Source organism: Carya illinoinensis, chromosome 6 (assembly GCF_018687715.1).
Source record: "Carya illinoinensis cultivar Pawnee chromosome 6, C.illinoinensisPawnee_v1, whole genome shotgun sequence".
Classification (NCBI taxonomy): Eukaryota; Viridiplantae; Streptophyta; class Magnoliopsida; order Fagales; family Juglandaceae; genus Carya; species Carya illinoinensis.
In genome coordinates, this window is record NC_056757.1 from 9,950,651 (window position 1) to 9,965,024 (window position 14,374).

At 36.1% G+C, this 14,374-nt stretch overlaps 1 protein-coding gene across 1 annotated transcript; it reads left to right on the plus strand.

Moving 5' to 3' along the window:
* Positions 1-10,001: 10,001 nt before the first annotated feature.
* On the plus strand, positions 10,002-11,720 carry LOC122312518 (probable NAD(P)H dehydrogenase subunit CRR3, chloroplastic). Its single transcript, XM_043127155.1, has 3 exons — positions 10,002-10,296; positions 10,419-10,561; positions 11,270-11,720. The coding sequence occupies exons 1-3, from the start codon at positions 10,070-10,072 to the stop codon at positions 11,392-11,394; spliced, it is 495 nt and encodes a 164-aa protein (XP_042983089.1). The 5' UTR covers positions 10,002-10,069; the 3' UTR covers positions 11,395-11,720.
* The last annotated feature ends 2,654 nt before the right edge of the window (positions 11,721-14,374 follow it).

Below are 14,374 nucleotides of genomic sequence, written 5' to 3' on the forward strand. Positions count from 1 at the left end.
TCTGAGTGAAATCTAAAAATATAACACTCTCATTTAGTTGTGCCCTGTGTGCAAGCCCTCATGACCTAACAAATATTGAGGCAAGGCCCATAGCGTTAAAGGAGACAACATATTGGGAGAACATTTGGTCAAAAACCTCCTTTGTTGACTTCATTTCTAACCAAAGCTTTTCTGTCCGACTTAAATGTCAAACTCTACCAATTGCCAGTACATAATCTTTAGACCTAACATGAGAGAGTTCTTTTACAGTACTCCAATTCTCTCTAGCCCATTTCTTTTCCCTAAACACACATAAAATATGATTAGGACATCCAGTGTTGACCAGTTATTTACCATGACAGACACCTCCACAGATTCAACATAGGCTTTGGCCACAATGTTCAACCTTGCCAACTCTAAATAAGCCTTTTTCTTATGAGAGTCCTCACCACCCCCACCTTTCTCCTTATATGAAAAATCATCATCCAAATATCTTGCTTTTGAAGCTAAAACGTTCCCATTTTTATCTTCCACATGGGTTTTCCCATCATTACATTCATCCGCAAGTGAACAAAGACTATGACTACCCACAAAGATTCTGTTAACCTCTTGAAAGCACATTATACCTTAATCCAAACTCCAAAAGTATATTTTTCTTTCTCCAATCCTATTCCATCATCTAACGAGGTATGTCACTGTAAAGGCTCACTAAGGTTACAAAAATCCTAAGAAGTGGTCATCTTCCTTATTTTCCCATCAAGATTTCACTTAGAGCAGCAACTATATCCTGGATGACGACCAATGATACCATCTCAATGCTACTTGAAAAACTAGCTTTGACACATATAGAGCTTGCATTAGATACAATTACATGGACTTGCGCTGGAACAAGTCCATAATTCCTGTTTTCAATATGTGTGGAAAGAACTCTGTAAATGAACATTGGGGATCCCCATCAATGCTGGCCTCCATAAACTGAGCAATTTCCTTCCTTGAAATTTGAATCGAATCACTTTTGTAAATAACATTCTTGCCTATTTCAACTGAAAAGTCGCCACGAATTGTTCTAGGGGTTGAGTATAATGGGTTTGTGGCTCTAATAATTTTTCACCCAGTTGTCACTACACTCTTACCCTTCCCACCCATAGCAAAAACAACACCAAAAGTAATGTAGTCGGCCAACCCACTGGAAAAAATGGTATGTAGAAAAATCCGCATAATGCTTCTTAGCAAATGCATGGTCCACTGTGATGAGATCTATTTGAAAAAACCCACACAATCCCTTAAGTGATATTTCATCAAGTAGCTGAGGTGCAATTTTCCTACATTCTAGCATTTGTAAACATATAAAGAATCTCCACTCTTTACCACCAGAGAGTATAAGAGAAACACTAATAATTTCAAATTTCTCAAAAATATTTCCAATATTGGCAAAATAATTTTCACAAATTTTCTCAACCAACATATAGTCTTCTTTTGGATACCAATTGAAATTTGAAATTGAAATAGGTACCAACATATTCATGACACTTCTCTTATGTACTTTTTTTTTTTTTTTTGTTCTTTTTTTTTAGAAAAGATGATGGTATCCCAATTTTATTGACTGGTCTCTCTTATGGTGAAAGATTACCTTGGTAACAAGCAGGACACATGGGATTTACATATAATCTATAAAAACCATCCCAGGCATTAAAACCAATAAAAAAAATACCAATACAATAATCCAAATAAACCAATCTAAACATGCCTATATGGAATCAAAACCAAACAAATTAAATACAAACAAAAACCAGAGGAAAACCAAATGACGTTAAATTAAAGACAAACGCTTGTAATACTCAGCTTATCCATATGAATGAGACTTGTTGGAGACTTTTCTCAAACTACTTTGTGAGGAGTTCTAATCTTCGGTGGTTTCATCTTCACCTGTAGCACTTCCAATAAATTCTTATTTGTAGAGGGCATAGAACCCTTAACGCCTTTTGCAATTTATTTTTGTGAGCCAAAATCTCACAGATAACCAAACTGCATCCCCCGACCCATACTTATCTTTCATGCGGGCTTTACAACGTCTAAGCCATAGTCTCCAAGAAATTATAGCAGGTAACAAACCGATAATCGTATCTTTTTAGTTGATTTTTTGGCACATCTGAACCATCTATTAATTTCCACCCTCCACGGTTCAACATCAAAATTTAGAATTTCCAAGATAGACACAACTCTCTTCTATACCAAGGTTGCGATGGATCCCGTACTCAGTACATGATTGAGAGAGACTCATCTTTTTTATTCACGCGGTAGTTGCAATATGAGACTATATCAATTCCCACTTTCCACAGTCTCTCATCTATAGGTAGACATTAGAACATGGCTTTTCACATACATATCGATACTTTCTTAGGAAGTAATTTGTGCCAGACCACTCCATCCACGGGCACTACTCTCCTTTAATCCTTATCACCTCCCATGCCGAGGCAGTTAAAAATTTTTCCTCTATGGAAGGCTTCCAAATAAACACATCAAGCTCCATTTTGTGCTTTATAGGTGACATCAAAATCACATCCATTTTGAGGTCCCCTACCAATTATTTCAACACATCGGTATTCCAATTCTCATACGCCTAGCAGTCTTGAATTTTTAACTCAAGATGTTGGATCGTGGAAGAAGTCTTAGCAAGAAGGCCATTGCTTAACCACTTGTCAAACCAAAAAGAAGCTTTTCCTTCTTTAACCTTCACATAAACATTCTCAAAGACCTCTGAAAAGACCTTCAAGATTGTCTTCCAAAACCGAGAGCCCACAGGATTAGAAATGATTGAAGCCATGTGACCTGATTTAAAATATTTAGCCTTAAAGAAACAGGTACAAAGGTTATCTAATTTCATAAGTCTCCATGTAAACTTCATGTGAAAAGATCTTTAAACGTCATTAAGGTCCCTTACTCCAACACCCTTTTCATCTAAGGGTTTACAAACCTTTGACCAAGTACACCATTTCATTTTCACCCTACCATTACTCTCCCCCCAGAGAAAAGAAGAGAGAATAGAATTTATATTTCTGATCACTATCAAAGGAACTGAAAGAACTACTAGAGTATGTGTCGCCATGCATGATAAAACATGCTAAATAAGGATGAGACGACCTCCTTAAGACAGTAACCTCATCTTCTAACTCGCCACCTTATTTTAGATTTTGAGACCAATGGTTCCAGCATTCTAGCAGTAAGGTGTCTAGGAATCAAAGGTGCCCTAAGGTATAACATTGAAAATTTTCATTCCACAAAGCCAGTAAGTCAAAATAGTCTCATTCTTCTAGAATTGTTAATCTTGTTGGACAGGAAGATAACTGATTTTTCCTTATTGATTAATTGGCCAGAGCAACTTTCATACAAATCCAACGTCTTCAAAAGCATCTTCAAAGATCTCATTTCTCTGTTAGCAAAAACAAGCAAGTCATCCGTATATAATAGATAAGAGACTAAAAGAGTTCCCCCCAAGTGATAAAAATTGCCAATCATGCCTTCCTCAAAATTTCTTTCTAATAGTCTAGAAAGAATCTCTTCCATCAAAATAAATAAATATGGAGATAGTGGATTACCTTGCTGAAGGCCATGTTGAGACTTGAAAAAACCCCTATACATACCATTCATCATGATAAAAAAAACTATGGGGTGTTAACACATTCTGCTATTAAATTACAAACTCGACTAGAAAAGCCAAAACCCTCCAAGACCCAAATAAAAAATCTCCAGCCAACATGATCATAAGCCTTAGCCATATCCACTTTTAATATTGCATTACCCCTTTTGCTCTTTCTATTGATTGAGTGAACCATTTCCTGCGTCATAGTAATATTTTCAAAGATGCTTCTACTAGGGAGAAAGGCCCCTTGCTTTGGAGAGATAATTCTATTCAGGCAGCACATTAATCAACCTACAATAATATATGAAAAAATTTTGTAGGCAACAAAACACAGGCTAATTGGCCTAAACTTTATGAAGCTTCTTGGATCCTTCACCTTAGGGATAAGAACAAATTAAAAAGAAGTGAAAAATATAGGGAGAGGTGCTCCACTGAAACATTCCTTGATAGCTTTCAACAAATCCTCTTTAGTAAAATCCCAACAAGATTTGTAAAATCCTAGACCAAAACCATCAGGTCCTGGCCTACTATCTTTTGGGATAGAATTTACTGCCGTTTTCAACTCCATTTTTTAAGGTTCTTTGACAAAACACTCATTTTCTTCTTCGAAGATCTCCATAGAAATAAGCTAACTCGAATCAAGTAGTGCTCTAGTAGATTGTTCCGAAAGAAAGTGTTGAAAATGCTTAACCGCACCTTCATGAATCTCCTCAGGGGATGCCAGAATCGTACCGTTCTCCAAGACCATAGAGTCAATCATCGAAGAATTCCCTTTTTGATTAATAACTGCATGAAAAAACCTTGAGATTTTGATCACCCTCTACCAACCATCGCTTCTTCGCAAGTTGAGAAACACAAATTTCCTCCATTTTTCCCAATAATCCAATTCACATTTTGTAACTAGGAACTCCATCTCCACCTCCTGATTATATCCCCTTTTGTAACTGCTCCTCCAGGTCTATCATTTGATTCTCTAACTCCTTGATAGTAAGGTCCACTCGGCCAAAGACCTCTACATTCCACCTCTTTAATGCAACTTTGGCCTTTTTGAGCTTAGCAACAAACTTACACATGCCCGAAACATGAACTAGTTCCATCCAAACCTATCGCATAAAAGAAAAGAAATGTTTATGGGAACTCCACATATTTTGATACCTGAAAGGAGGTGGGCCATATCTAATTGAAGGATTTGAGAAATGAATCAGCATAGGTTTGTGACCTGACGTTTTCCTCGCCAAGTATTCGAGACTAGCAGTTTGAAACAGATTAATTAATGGCACATTCACAAGATCCTCGATCAAGCTTTGCCCATCTCCTAGTCGGACCATAATGCCAATTAAACCAAGACATGCACCCACCCTAGAATTTTAAATCAACAACACCACAATTGTTCAAACAATTATTAAACTCCTCCATGGCAGCCAAAGGTCTAGGCTGCCCCCCAATTTGTTCCCCGTCCTCCTGTATAATATTAAAGTCCCCCACAATAAGCCAAGGATTCAACCCTACTTGTAAAGCTACCAAATCAGTCCAAAGACCCCTACGTTTATAAAAAGAACATTTCGCATATACAAAGGTGACAAACACTTTTATCCCATTTAAGACCACCCATCCTGTGATCATTTGATCCAACATACTCACTACTTCAAAATCATCATGGCCATTCCACATCACCCACACTTTACCTCTCATTGCTTCATCTGAACAATAGTTAGGAAAATCTAAAAATTTTGTGAAATGAAACATAGACTCCTCTATGAACGGTTCCGAAATGGCCAACATAGATATCGAATATTTCCTAACCAAATTCCTCAAGCATTTCTTTAACGTGCCTATACCTCGTACGTTCCACACCATCATTTTTGTCCTCATAAATTAAGTCTTGCATGAAGGGTAATAAACCGTTGGGCCTGCCTCACTCCATTATTGGAAGATTCTAACAATGAAATTCTGGGTTGAGATAAATTACCTTCTGAATCATAACCCTTATCAAAAGCCAAACCATGTAATCTGCTCTCATTTTCATGTGCCAACTAAAATTGTTCTAGATCCAACCTTGTATTGGCAACCACTAACTAGTTTTCTTGTTTCAGAATTTTAGACACTAGGTTTAACTGATTACTTATGTTATCTCGGGGCGGAATCAACTCCTCATCACACCACCAAGCAGCCTCCTCTTGACATGGTAGAACACTAGAGACCTTACGTCTGAAGCAGGTTCAAAAATATTCCATTCCTTTATCACTGTGTTTTTTCCATGTGATCCAAATTCAAAAAGTACCTCCTTACCTTGCACTCTTCCGCTCGACTGATGCACAAAACAATCTTCAACCACCTCTAGATTTTCTTTTCCTCCCTTATTACCTTCATCAACCACCAAGGTATTACACTCTCTTTGCACTTCAAGTTGTACCATCTTACCCATCTCAATTGCCTGAGATTTATTACCAGCTCACCTGCATCCAATCCCTCATCAATGAGGACTAAGTGAGGACGACCCTCCTTTAAAACCTATTTTCCTTTATCCACAACTAACATTACCTCTTTTCCAATCTCCTTTTTATCAAACCGGATAAAAGGATCCACATCCACATTTCCACTTACACCTTCATTTAAATTCTTATCATTCTTTCCCACCTCCTTCCAAGCTTTGACATCACCTTTCTTCCCTTCAATCAACAACCCGTTCTTATTAACTAGTCTCACCTTGACATAATCACTCAACCTATAAACAACCTCTGTATGGCCTTGACAGAAACATTATTTACAATAAAAACCCCGCTTCTCATACACCACTTCCTGCTAAACATGATATTTTTGACCTACCACCAATGGGAAGCCACGAACTGGCTCCTCCTACAAATACACTTCCACACAAATTCTCGCCCTGTAATGCGGGTTCTATACAGAATGGCATTATCCGTTTCAAAACTTTCCAAACTTGTAGCAAGAATTTGAAGATAATCCAATCAATATAAGAGCAACGGCAATCCTGATAGAAATATCCATTGGGAAGCAATGGATGACTCTTTTTTGACATAAAAAACAATCGTCCAGTTGAACAAATGGAACTGACAACCAGCCACAACCCGTCTCTCCCTCACCCATGCATGCAAATAATATTTCTCATTAGCCAGGTTCAGCAACACGTTATATTCATCCATAAAGCTAATCATCGGAACCTCACTGAAACCCCACGTCTTAAAAATCTTAAGCCGCAACACATCAATTGATGGCCTCGTCAATAAGAATTTAAGAACAAGTGCAAACTTAAGGTCCTTAGCTGCTCTATCCATCTCAATGTCCGAAAAGACAAAGCCTAATTCACCATTGATGTTCTCAGGCTTCCTCAATGTAAACGAAATTTGGATTGAGGCAAAGGCCATTGAAGGGCCTACACAAAAGAATGTCGATCACCCAAAGCAGATAAACTCTTTTCTTATTCAAACATATTTCCATCCCGTAGAACATCCGATCCATCCACCTGAGACCCAGACTGAAGAACCCTCTCGTTCCCACTAGCAACAAGGGTAACCAGAGGGCCACCCATGAAGGGCAAAGAGGAAACCCTAGCTCGCACAAGAAAAATATGTAACCCTAGCGAAGAGCAAAAACCACATTGACACTTCTCTTATGTACCTTACCATGATCAATGAGAATCACCAAAATCCTCAACCAAGTTTTTTTCAACAATATTTCTAATATCTGGAGGAGGATGAATAATTTCAATAGTTATTGCATGGATTCCAACCATTGTGGGAGCCAAGCTAGCTTTTTTATGCTCCTCATCTGATAGCTTTTCATTATTTTGCTTGTAAGACACTTGAGATATGTTAAAAAGGCCAAGATTCCCATTAGAAGGAGTAGTGAGGGGCAAGATTGGCAAAGAACCTCTACTGGTCCAAATCAAGATGCTCCAACTACAATAGATCCTGTCCAGCTTCCACTTAGTTTGCCTCATCTATAGCATGAGCGGCCTCTAGGTGCGGATTTCCAATACCCTGGGCAGGAAGTTGAGATCGATTATGGTCTCAAGCACACTAGACTTGCAGTTGCTTTGGCTCTTGACCACAGAGACCTGTATGAGCTCAATGGTTGACTAGCTCTCGAGCTGTGTGAATATTTCCAGGTTGTGGTTGGTGATCTAGTCGAGAGACTTCCACTGGAACAAAAGTTAGGCCAAGAGAGGGAAGAGCTTGGAGGGAAGGACATTTGTATTGTATTGATTCACAGCTAGTCGTTGCTCCACTATGTACTGCTGCACCATGGTTAGGGTACGACCATCCTTAAACTGCTTTCTGGGGAAGATGAGGCGCTGTTGATCAGGCCGAATACCTTGGATCTGAACCTTCACATTGTCAATGGTATCAAAGGACTCAACCTCAATGGTGATGGTCTTCTTGGTTGGGATTTCCACGAAGATCTACATGGTTTCCGGTTATTGTGACCACAAAAGAGCAGCACCTCCTTCGGTAGGGGGATTAGCTTTGAAGGGATACTGATGGCTAGGCCTTCTCCTTTTATGGTCAGTGTATAGTTATTGCTAGGGACGACCGATAGAAAGAAATGCAAGAAAAAATACTTTTTGGGAGGAAAGAAAGGAAACGGAAGTCGAAGAGGGAGATCTGAGAATTTAGAAAATAATTTCCATTTCTAAAGTGATTTCTAGGAACAAAAAAAAGAGGAATCTTGTTAGGATCACCCTCCTTGGCTCCTTCTTCTTCTTCCTACATCGCACAAAACTAATGTTCCATATGGTTGAATTTCTCTTCAAAATTCTTCTTGCAATGATTTACACGTTGTTGGAGAACTTTTTTTATTTTCCTGTATTTGTTTTACTGACTATCTTATTTTGTTGAGTGATGTAAGAATTTCTTCCATGATAGCACAATGATCAGTATTGCTCTGATATCAATTTGTAACATACTTCAAATTACTTAAAGCAAAATATACTAAAATCACTCATTTCAAGGGGAGTACCTCGAGAAGAGAGGAAGAAGATGATTAGACAAAAAGAAAATAAAATTTTAATTAAGTTTATGCATAAAATTTCATAGAGTCCTGACTCCTTACATATATTAAAGTCTTAACAAGGTTGTCCGACTATATAGGCCTATACCAAAAGTTCACCATACAACTGAAATGAGAGTTTCTCTCAAAGCCCAAGTCCATTAACCCACTACAACTAGCATCCAATTAAATAACAAGGCCCAAGGCCGAATATGTAATGAAAATTAATTATATAAACGAAGGTGGCCCATAACCAACAAGCATATAAACTCAAACTAGTTAATGAGGTTTTATAATCGTTATGAGACTGTGACAGATGTAGTTTTATAATAAAAAGAATTTTATAGTCTAACAGTTGAACGTATAAACTATCTTGTATGAGATGTATGCGTAGACGATATATTTTTATTAAAAAAACAAATATATACTTAAAATATATATAGATCGTTCTACAGCACCGCTCATGAGTCCCGCTTTCCCTTCCCGCTTGACATGGCATGTTACAGTGGCATTTTTTAATTGAAAAAAAAAACGGGATTTATTTCCCTCAAATACGGATTCCCTTCATATCGACAGCATAGAACTACCCAGCCAAAATCCCCAACCCGGCGACCCCCCAAATCTCGAATAAATCTCATCCCCTCCCCTCCGTCGGCTACTGTCCGACACCGACATCTAGTCTGCACAGCACAAGAGATGCATTTCCGACGCCATCTTCGGGCTCTCCTCCGTCTAACCTCCAATCTGAGGTTGATTTCTTGCAGCAAGCCCAGGAAAAAAAAATTATATTGCAAGAGTTGACATAAAACCACGCCACTGTTTAAGATTATTCCAGCATAGCAATTAGGAAATAAAGTAAAATTGAAGAATCCAAGGAAACTGATCTTCTCATCGGTTTTATGTCGTTTACTTCTTCATTTGAATTCTCGCATCTTTTTCCACCATTCACAACATCTTATTCTCCCTTGTCCTCTAACCCAATGCTTAATTCACAACATCTACTACGTTTTTGAGAGAGAGGAAGGCTTGGACGGAAACAAGGAAGAGAGGGAAAAGCTACTTCACGTTTTCGGAAGAGGCTTCTTCAGAGACGTTTTTGGGAGGGAGGTTGAAGAATGGGAAATTTTTCTTCTTCGGAGAGGTTGTCTCACGTTTTCGAGAGGGAGGTTGAAGAAGGAGAAATATTTTAATCTATAATAATCTTTTCACATGGGCTGCACGTCAAGCGGGATAGGGTAGCGGGATGTTGAAGCGGTGGGCGTAGCTTTATCCATATCTATATGTTTCGTATTTTTTTTCAAAAAAGACTTATTATAATTTTTAATGCCACATCGGACAGCACCAAAAATTGGGGCACGCAAAAGTAGAAGATATTTTTCATTTCATTTCGCTATTTGGAAGTAGAAGAAGACTCCAATTCCAAGGCCAGACGCAGAAACCATGTATTGCTTATCCTGCCTTTCCATTACCAAACCTCTAGCTTTTGCTTCTCTACCTCAGAATGACTCTCCTCCTCCCATCCAAACCACTCGTACTACGAAACCTCCCATGCGTAGACCAACGCCCTCTACTCTACCAAGAACGCAGCAGCGCAAGAGACAACAGCCCTCCATTGACGAAATAGAACGCGCTATCGGTGCCGGAAGGTACCGCGACATTGATGCCAGGCATGTTCATGTCCCACTGCTTATTCATTGTCCACAAAATTCAGCATGTTTATTTTTTGGAGTTGATTTTTTTATATTTAGTTGTCTGAAACTTGAAATTTCTTTGTTTTCTGTGTAGCCAGGGAATTGAGTGAAGAACAGAAGGCTCAATTCGACTTCATTTCGTTGAGTTTTAGCGGCAAGTTTGAGGGGCCGGTCGAGAAGAAGCTCCGGGAGACGGGAGAGTGGCTAGACACTTGGACGGAGACCGAATTCCGAGCCTCTGGTAATTAATCTTTCATTCTTCCACATTATTCTTGTTATTTGATGTTTCATAGTTGGGAAGGGAAAGATTTTCCATACAAGGAGTCAAATGAAGTAAATAGGGAGTTTGTTTGAGCATAATTAAATATTAAATTTGCTTTGGAGACAAATGGGGATTAAATATTGTTTCATTTCAGAGTTCAAATCCAGAATCCACACTTTATCCCCAAATTCAACACAGTTGAGTACACTATCGAGTATTAGTGGGCTATCATTTTGGAGTTAAAACTGATAAACCAGCCACTTAATTCAGTTATATGGTAGAACTTTTGGCTCTATTCAGTGACATAATGTCTTTGTGCCAAATGGAATTGATGCCTATGTTAAAAGAACTCTTTAACAAATTATATTAAAACAAAATTTCGACTTTATTTACCAACTATTCACTAATCTCAATACAAATCATATATTAATAAGTTCTTAATCAAAATCAATAACAACTATATCTCAAAGCTTTTCTCTAAAATTCTCAGACATTCTGAACAATTTTCTAATCCAAACATGCTGAGTGTCACTCGTGTACCATTTCATAGATCCAGACATCTTAAAAAGACATTTCAAATACAATTTCATTGTCAATTGAAAAAATAAGCACACCCAAAAAATTCATGTTTGATAATAAGATTCCCTAGGAGTGAAAATATACTAACACTTCAAAATCTTGTTTCAGGAAAAAAGATCCTTATGGTTACATTTCAGTGGATACTACCAATCTGGACGCTCATGTTTCTCATTGCCTGTGGGGTCATCAAGCTACCGTTCAGCAGCCCATTTATTGATGACCTGATTATGTGAACACTTTTCAATTCAGGTTTAAAGACTCCTATTTAGCTGCTCTTCGCAGCTTACTTAAAGGTACTCTTTGCTATATAGCTAGGCATTAACTTGAAATTATAACACCACGATATCATTAGTAATCATTCTCAATGGCATCTCCTGTAAGTGCTGAATGATGAATCAATTGCTTGAACGATGTAAATTCCTTGCTTTATGACTTTTTACATTTTATCGTATTCATATATGCACATTGTGTAGCTGTGTACATGTCAGTTCTCAACATATTTATTGAGAGTTACTTCAATATTATGATACACAATGGCAAGTCATGCATTTTCGAAGTACTACTAGAATTTGCCTTTTGGAGTTTTGTTGGATATTACACTCTCATCTCACTCCCATCATACTTATGTATTGATGAAATATTACCCATTAACCATTAGATCAACTATTTATTTTCTAAAATAATAAATTCAAAAGTTGACGGATAGTAGTATAGTACCACATCATCACAGTAGGATAGAAACGAGACAAGGATGTAGTTTATAATATTTTCATTTTATTAAGATCTCAATTCAGCATCTTGGCATTACATGTTCTATATAATCGGTGATCTTGCACGACATATTCAAAATATGATGAGCAACATAGCTATTGTGAAATTTCCATGAAGAGCCTTATTAGTGATGGGTCTGTCACTTATTGGTTGGAAAAATAGGTTTTTAGTTGTCCACGATAAGAATTTGAAATTTAACGTTTTGATTTCTGATATTAGTGTCTATGATTAGAACTTTCGTGTGATATGGGTTCATCTAAACAATAACATGCACGTTTATACATAAAAATGGACTGATATCGTCTTACATTCTCTGTTCGAAATTGATGGTGAAATTCAAAAACAGATGGACACTACAGAATTTAGAACTCTAAACAACAATATTAAATATTGTAGGATCTCTACGTTAGGTCTAATTCATAAATGGAAAGAATTTCTAATCATGAAAAAACACAGGAGTTTGGTAGACTATGATATGCGCAGGTCTATTAATTCAAGACCGCAGATTGAGGAGTTCCCATATTTTGGTCTGTTTTGTATAAGAATTTTTCCAAAGGGTATTGATGCACCTACAATTTTTTTTTTTTTTTTTTACATTTATTTTATAATTTATTTTAAATCAATTAATATAACCGTGCCACTTAATTAAAAAATAATAATTTTAATATTGCACAACTATCCTTCATTTTAAGTAGAATTATAAAACAGTCGTAGGCTAATTATAAGTTTATCATTTTCTGAAGGAAAAAGAAAGTCAAGAATTTGTATGTTCGAGTTTTTAGAGTATTTATGTGAAAAATGTAAAAAAAAAGGACAGTTACATAAATATTTATTTGAAAAAATTAGAGTAATTTGATATTCAGTGATAAATGTCAAAAGAAGAGGAGAGTTACATAAATACTTATATGGTCTGCGTGGAAATAGTTACATAAAAATGTAATTGTACTTTAAATCTTTTTATGAATGAATATAATGGGTCTCACAGTAAATAGTGTGTTACATGCCCGCTTATAATTAACATATCTTATTTTAAAGAAAAATATTATTTATCATCGTCTCAATCAGCATCCCCTTATATCGCATGAAATGCTTAGAATATGAGTGATTTGATTACAGAATGGTAAACAGTTTTTCAATCATTTAACATTACAATGGGATGATAAGACACTGTTGATTGAGAGAATGGTATGTTACACTTCTCCATTTTTAAAGTGGTTCATAGGATAGAATGAGTGCTATGTATTTTGTTATGTGTCCAAATGTGATTGGTGCTGATATTACCATGAGTGATATAAGCATAACAAGATAATTTAGGGATCGGTTTGAAATTGGACATAACCTCGAGGACTACATATAATGAATTTATCAAAAAAATTTATTTATTTCTTGATAAGAAGAAAGAATTTACATTACCTCTAAAGCTTAAAGTGGAAGGAAAGCAAGGCGACGTTGGTGTATGAAATTATGAATCCTTACTCTCTGCCTTCGGATATCAATTGTTGAGGGCCTGGATTCATTTGACTTGGTCCAGCAGAGGCCTGGCCTAACAGAAGCTTTTCACACTTAAGAAACGATCACTCCTCATTGGTCAAGTTCACACGATTATGACCGACCAAAAATTCAAAAATCTTGATTTCGAATCCGGCTTCGCTCGATTTTGACAAGATGAAATAGAAGTCTGATATATTTTTTTAATTTTTCAGTCAGAGTCGGGAGTTTCCTTAGACTGGTTTCGACTTTGATATGATTCGATTATAACTTTATGTTCCGACTCTGACTTTAACTTTATGCTTCGACTCTAATTCTGAATCCGATTTCGATATTATACATATATTATAAAAATATGAATTTATCTATATAACTAAAATTTATATAGTTATATAACTAGAATTTATATAGTTAAATTCAATAATATACTAATATGAGCTAATTATTATAAAATAAGATATTTATACTATAATATAAATTGATTAATGATAATTTAGTATATGTAAACATCATAGAATTATTATCATACATAATCAAGTATAGAAATAAGTTAGACACTAGTATTTAAACAAGTCTAATATAATAAGCTAATAAGACATATACTAATGTACTAAAATATAATAACATGTACTTAGACACTAGAAAGTTTAATATATAATCAAGCTATAAATAAGTTAGAAATTAGTATAATAATATGTAATTAAACACTATAATATAAGTCATGTATAGAAATAAACTAGGCACTAGTATAAAAATAATTAATGAGTCTAGTATAATAGGTTAGTAACACATAATATCAATATGTTAAAGTATAATAACATATAATTAGATAATAGAATTAAGTCTAACGTAGAAATAAGTTAGATTCTAGTATAATATAATAACATGTAATACTATGTGTCTAATTACATTTAAAAATAATATGTAATACTATAGTATCGTAATTAGACACTA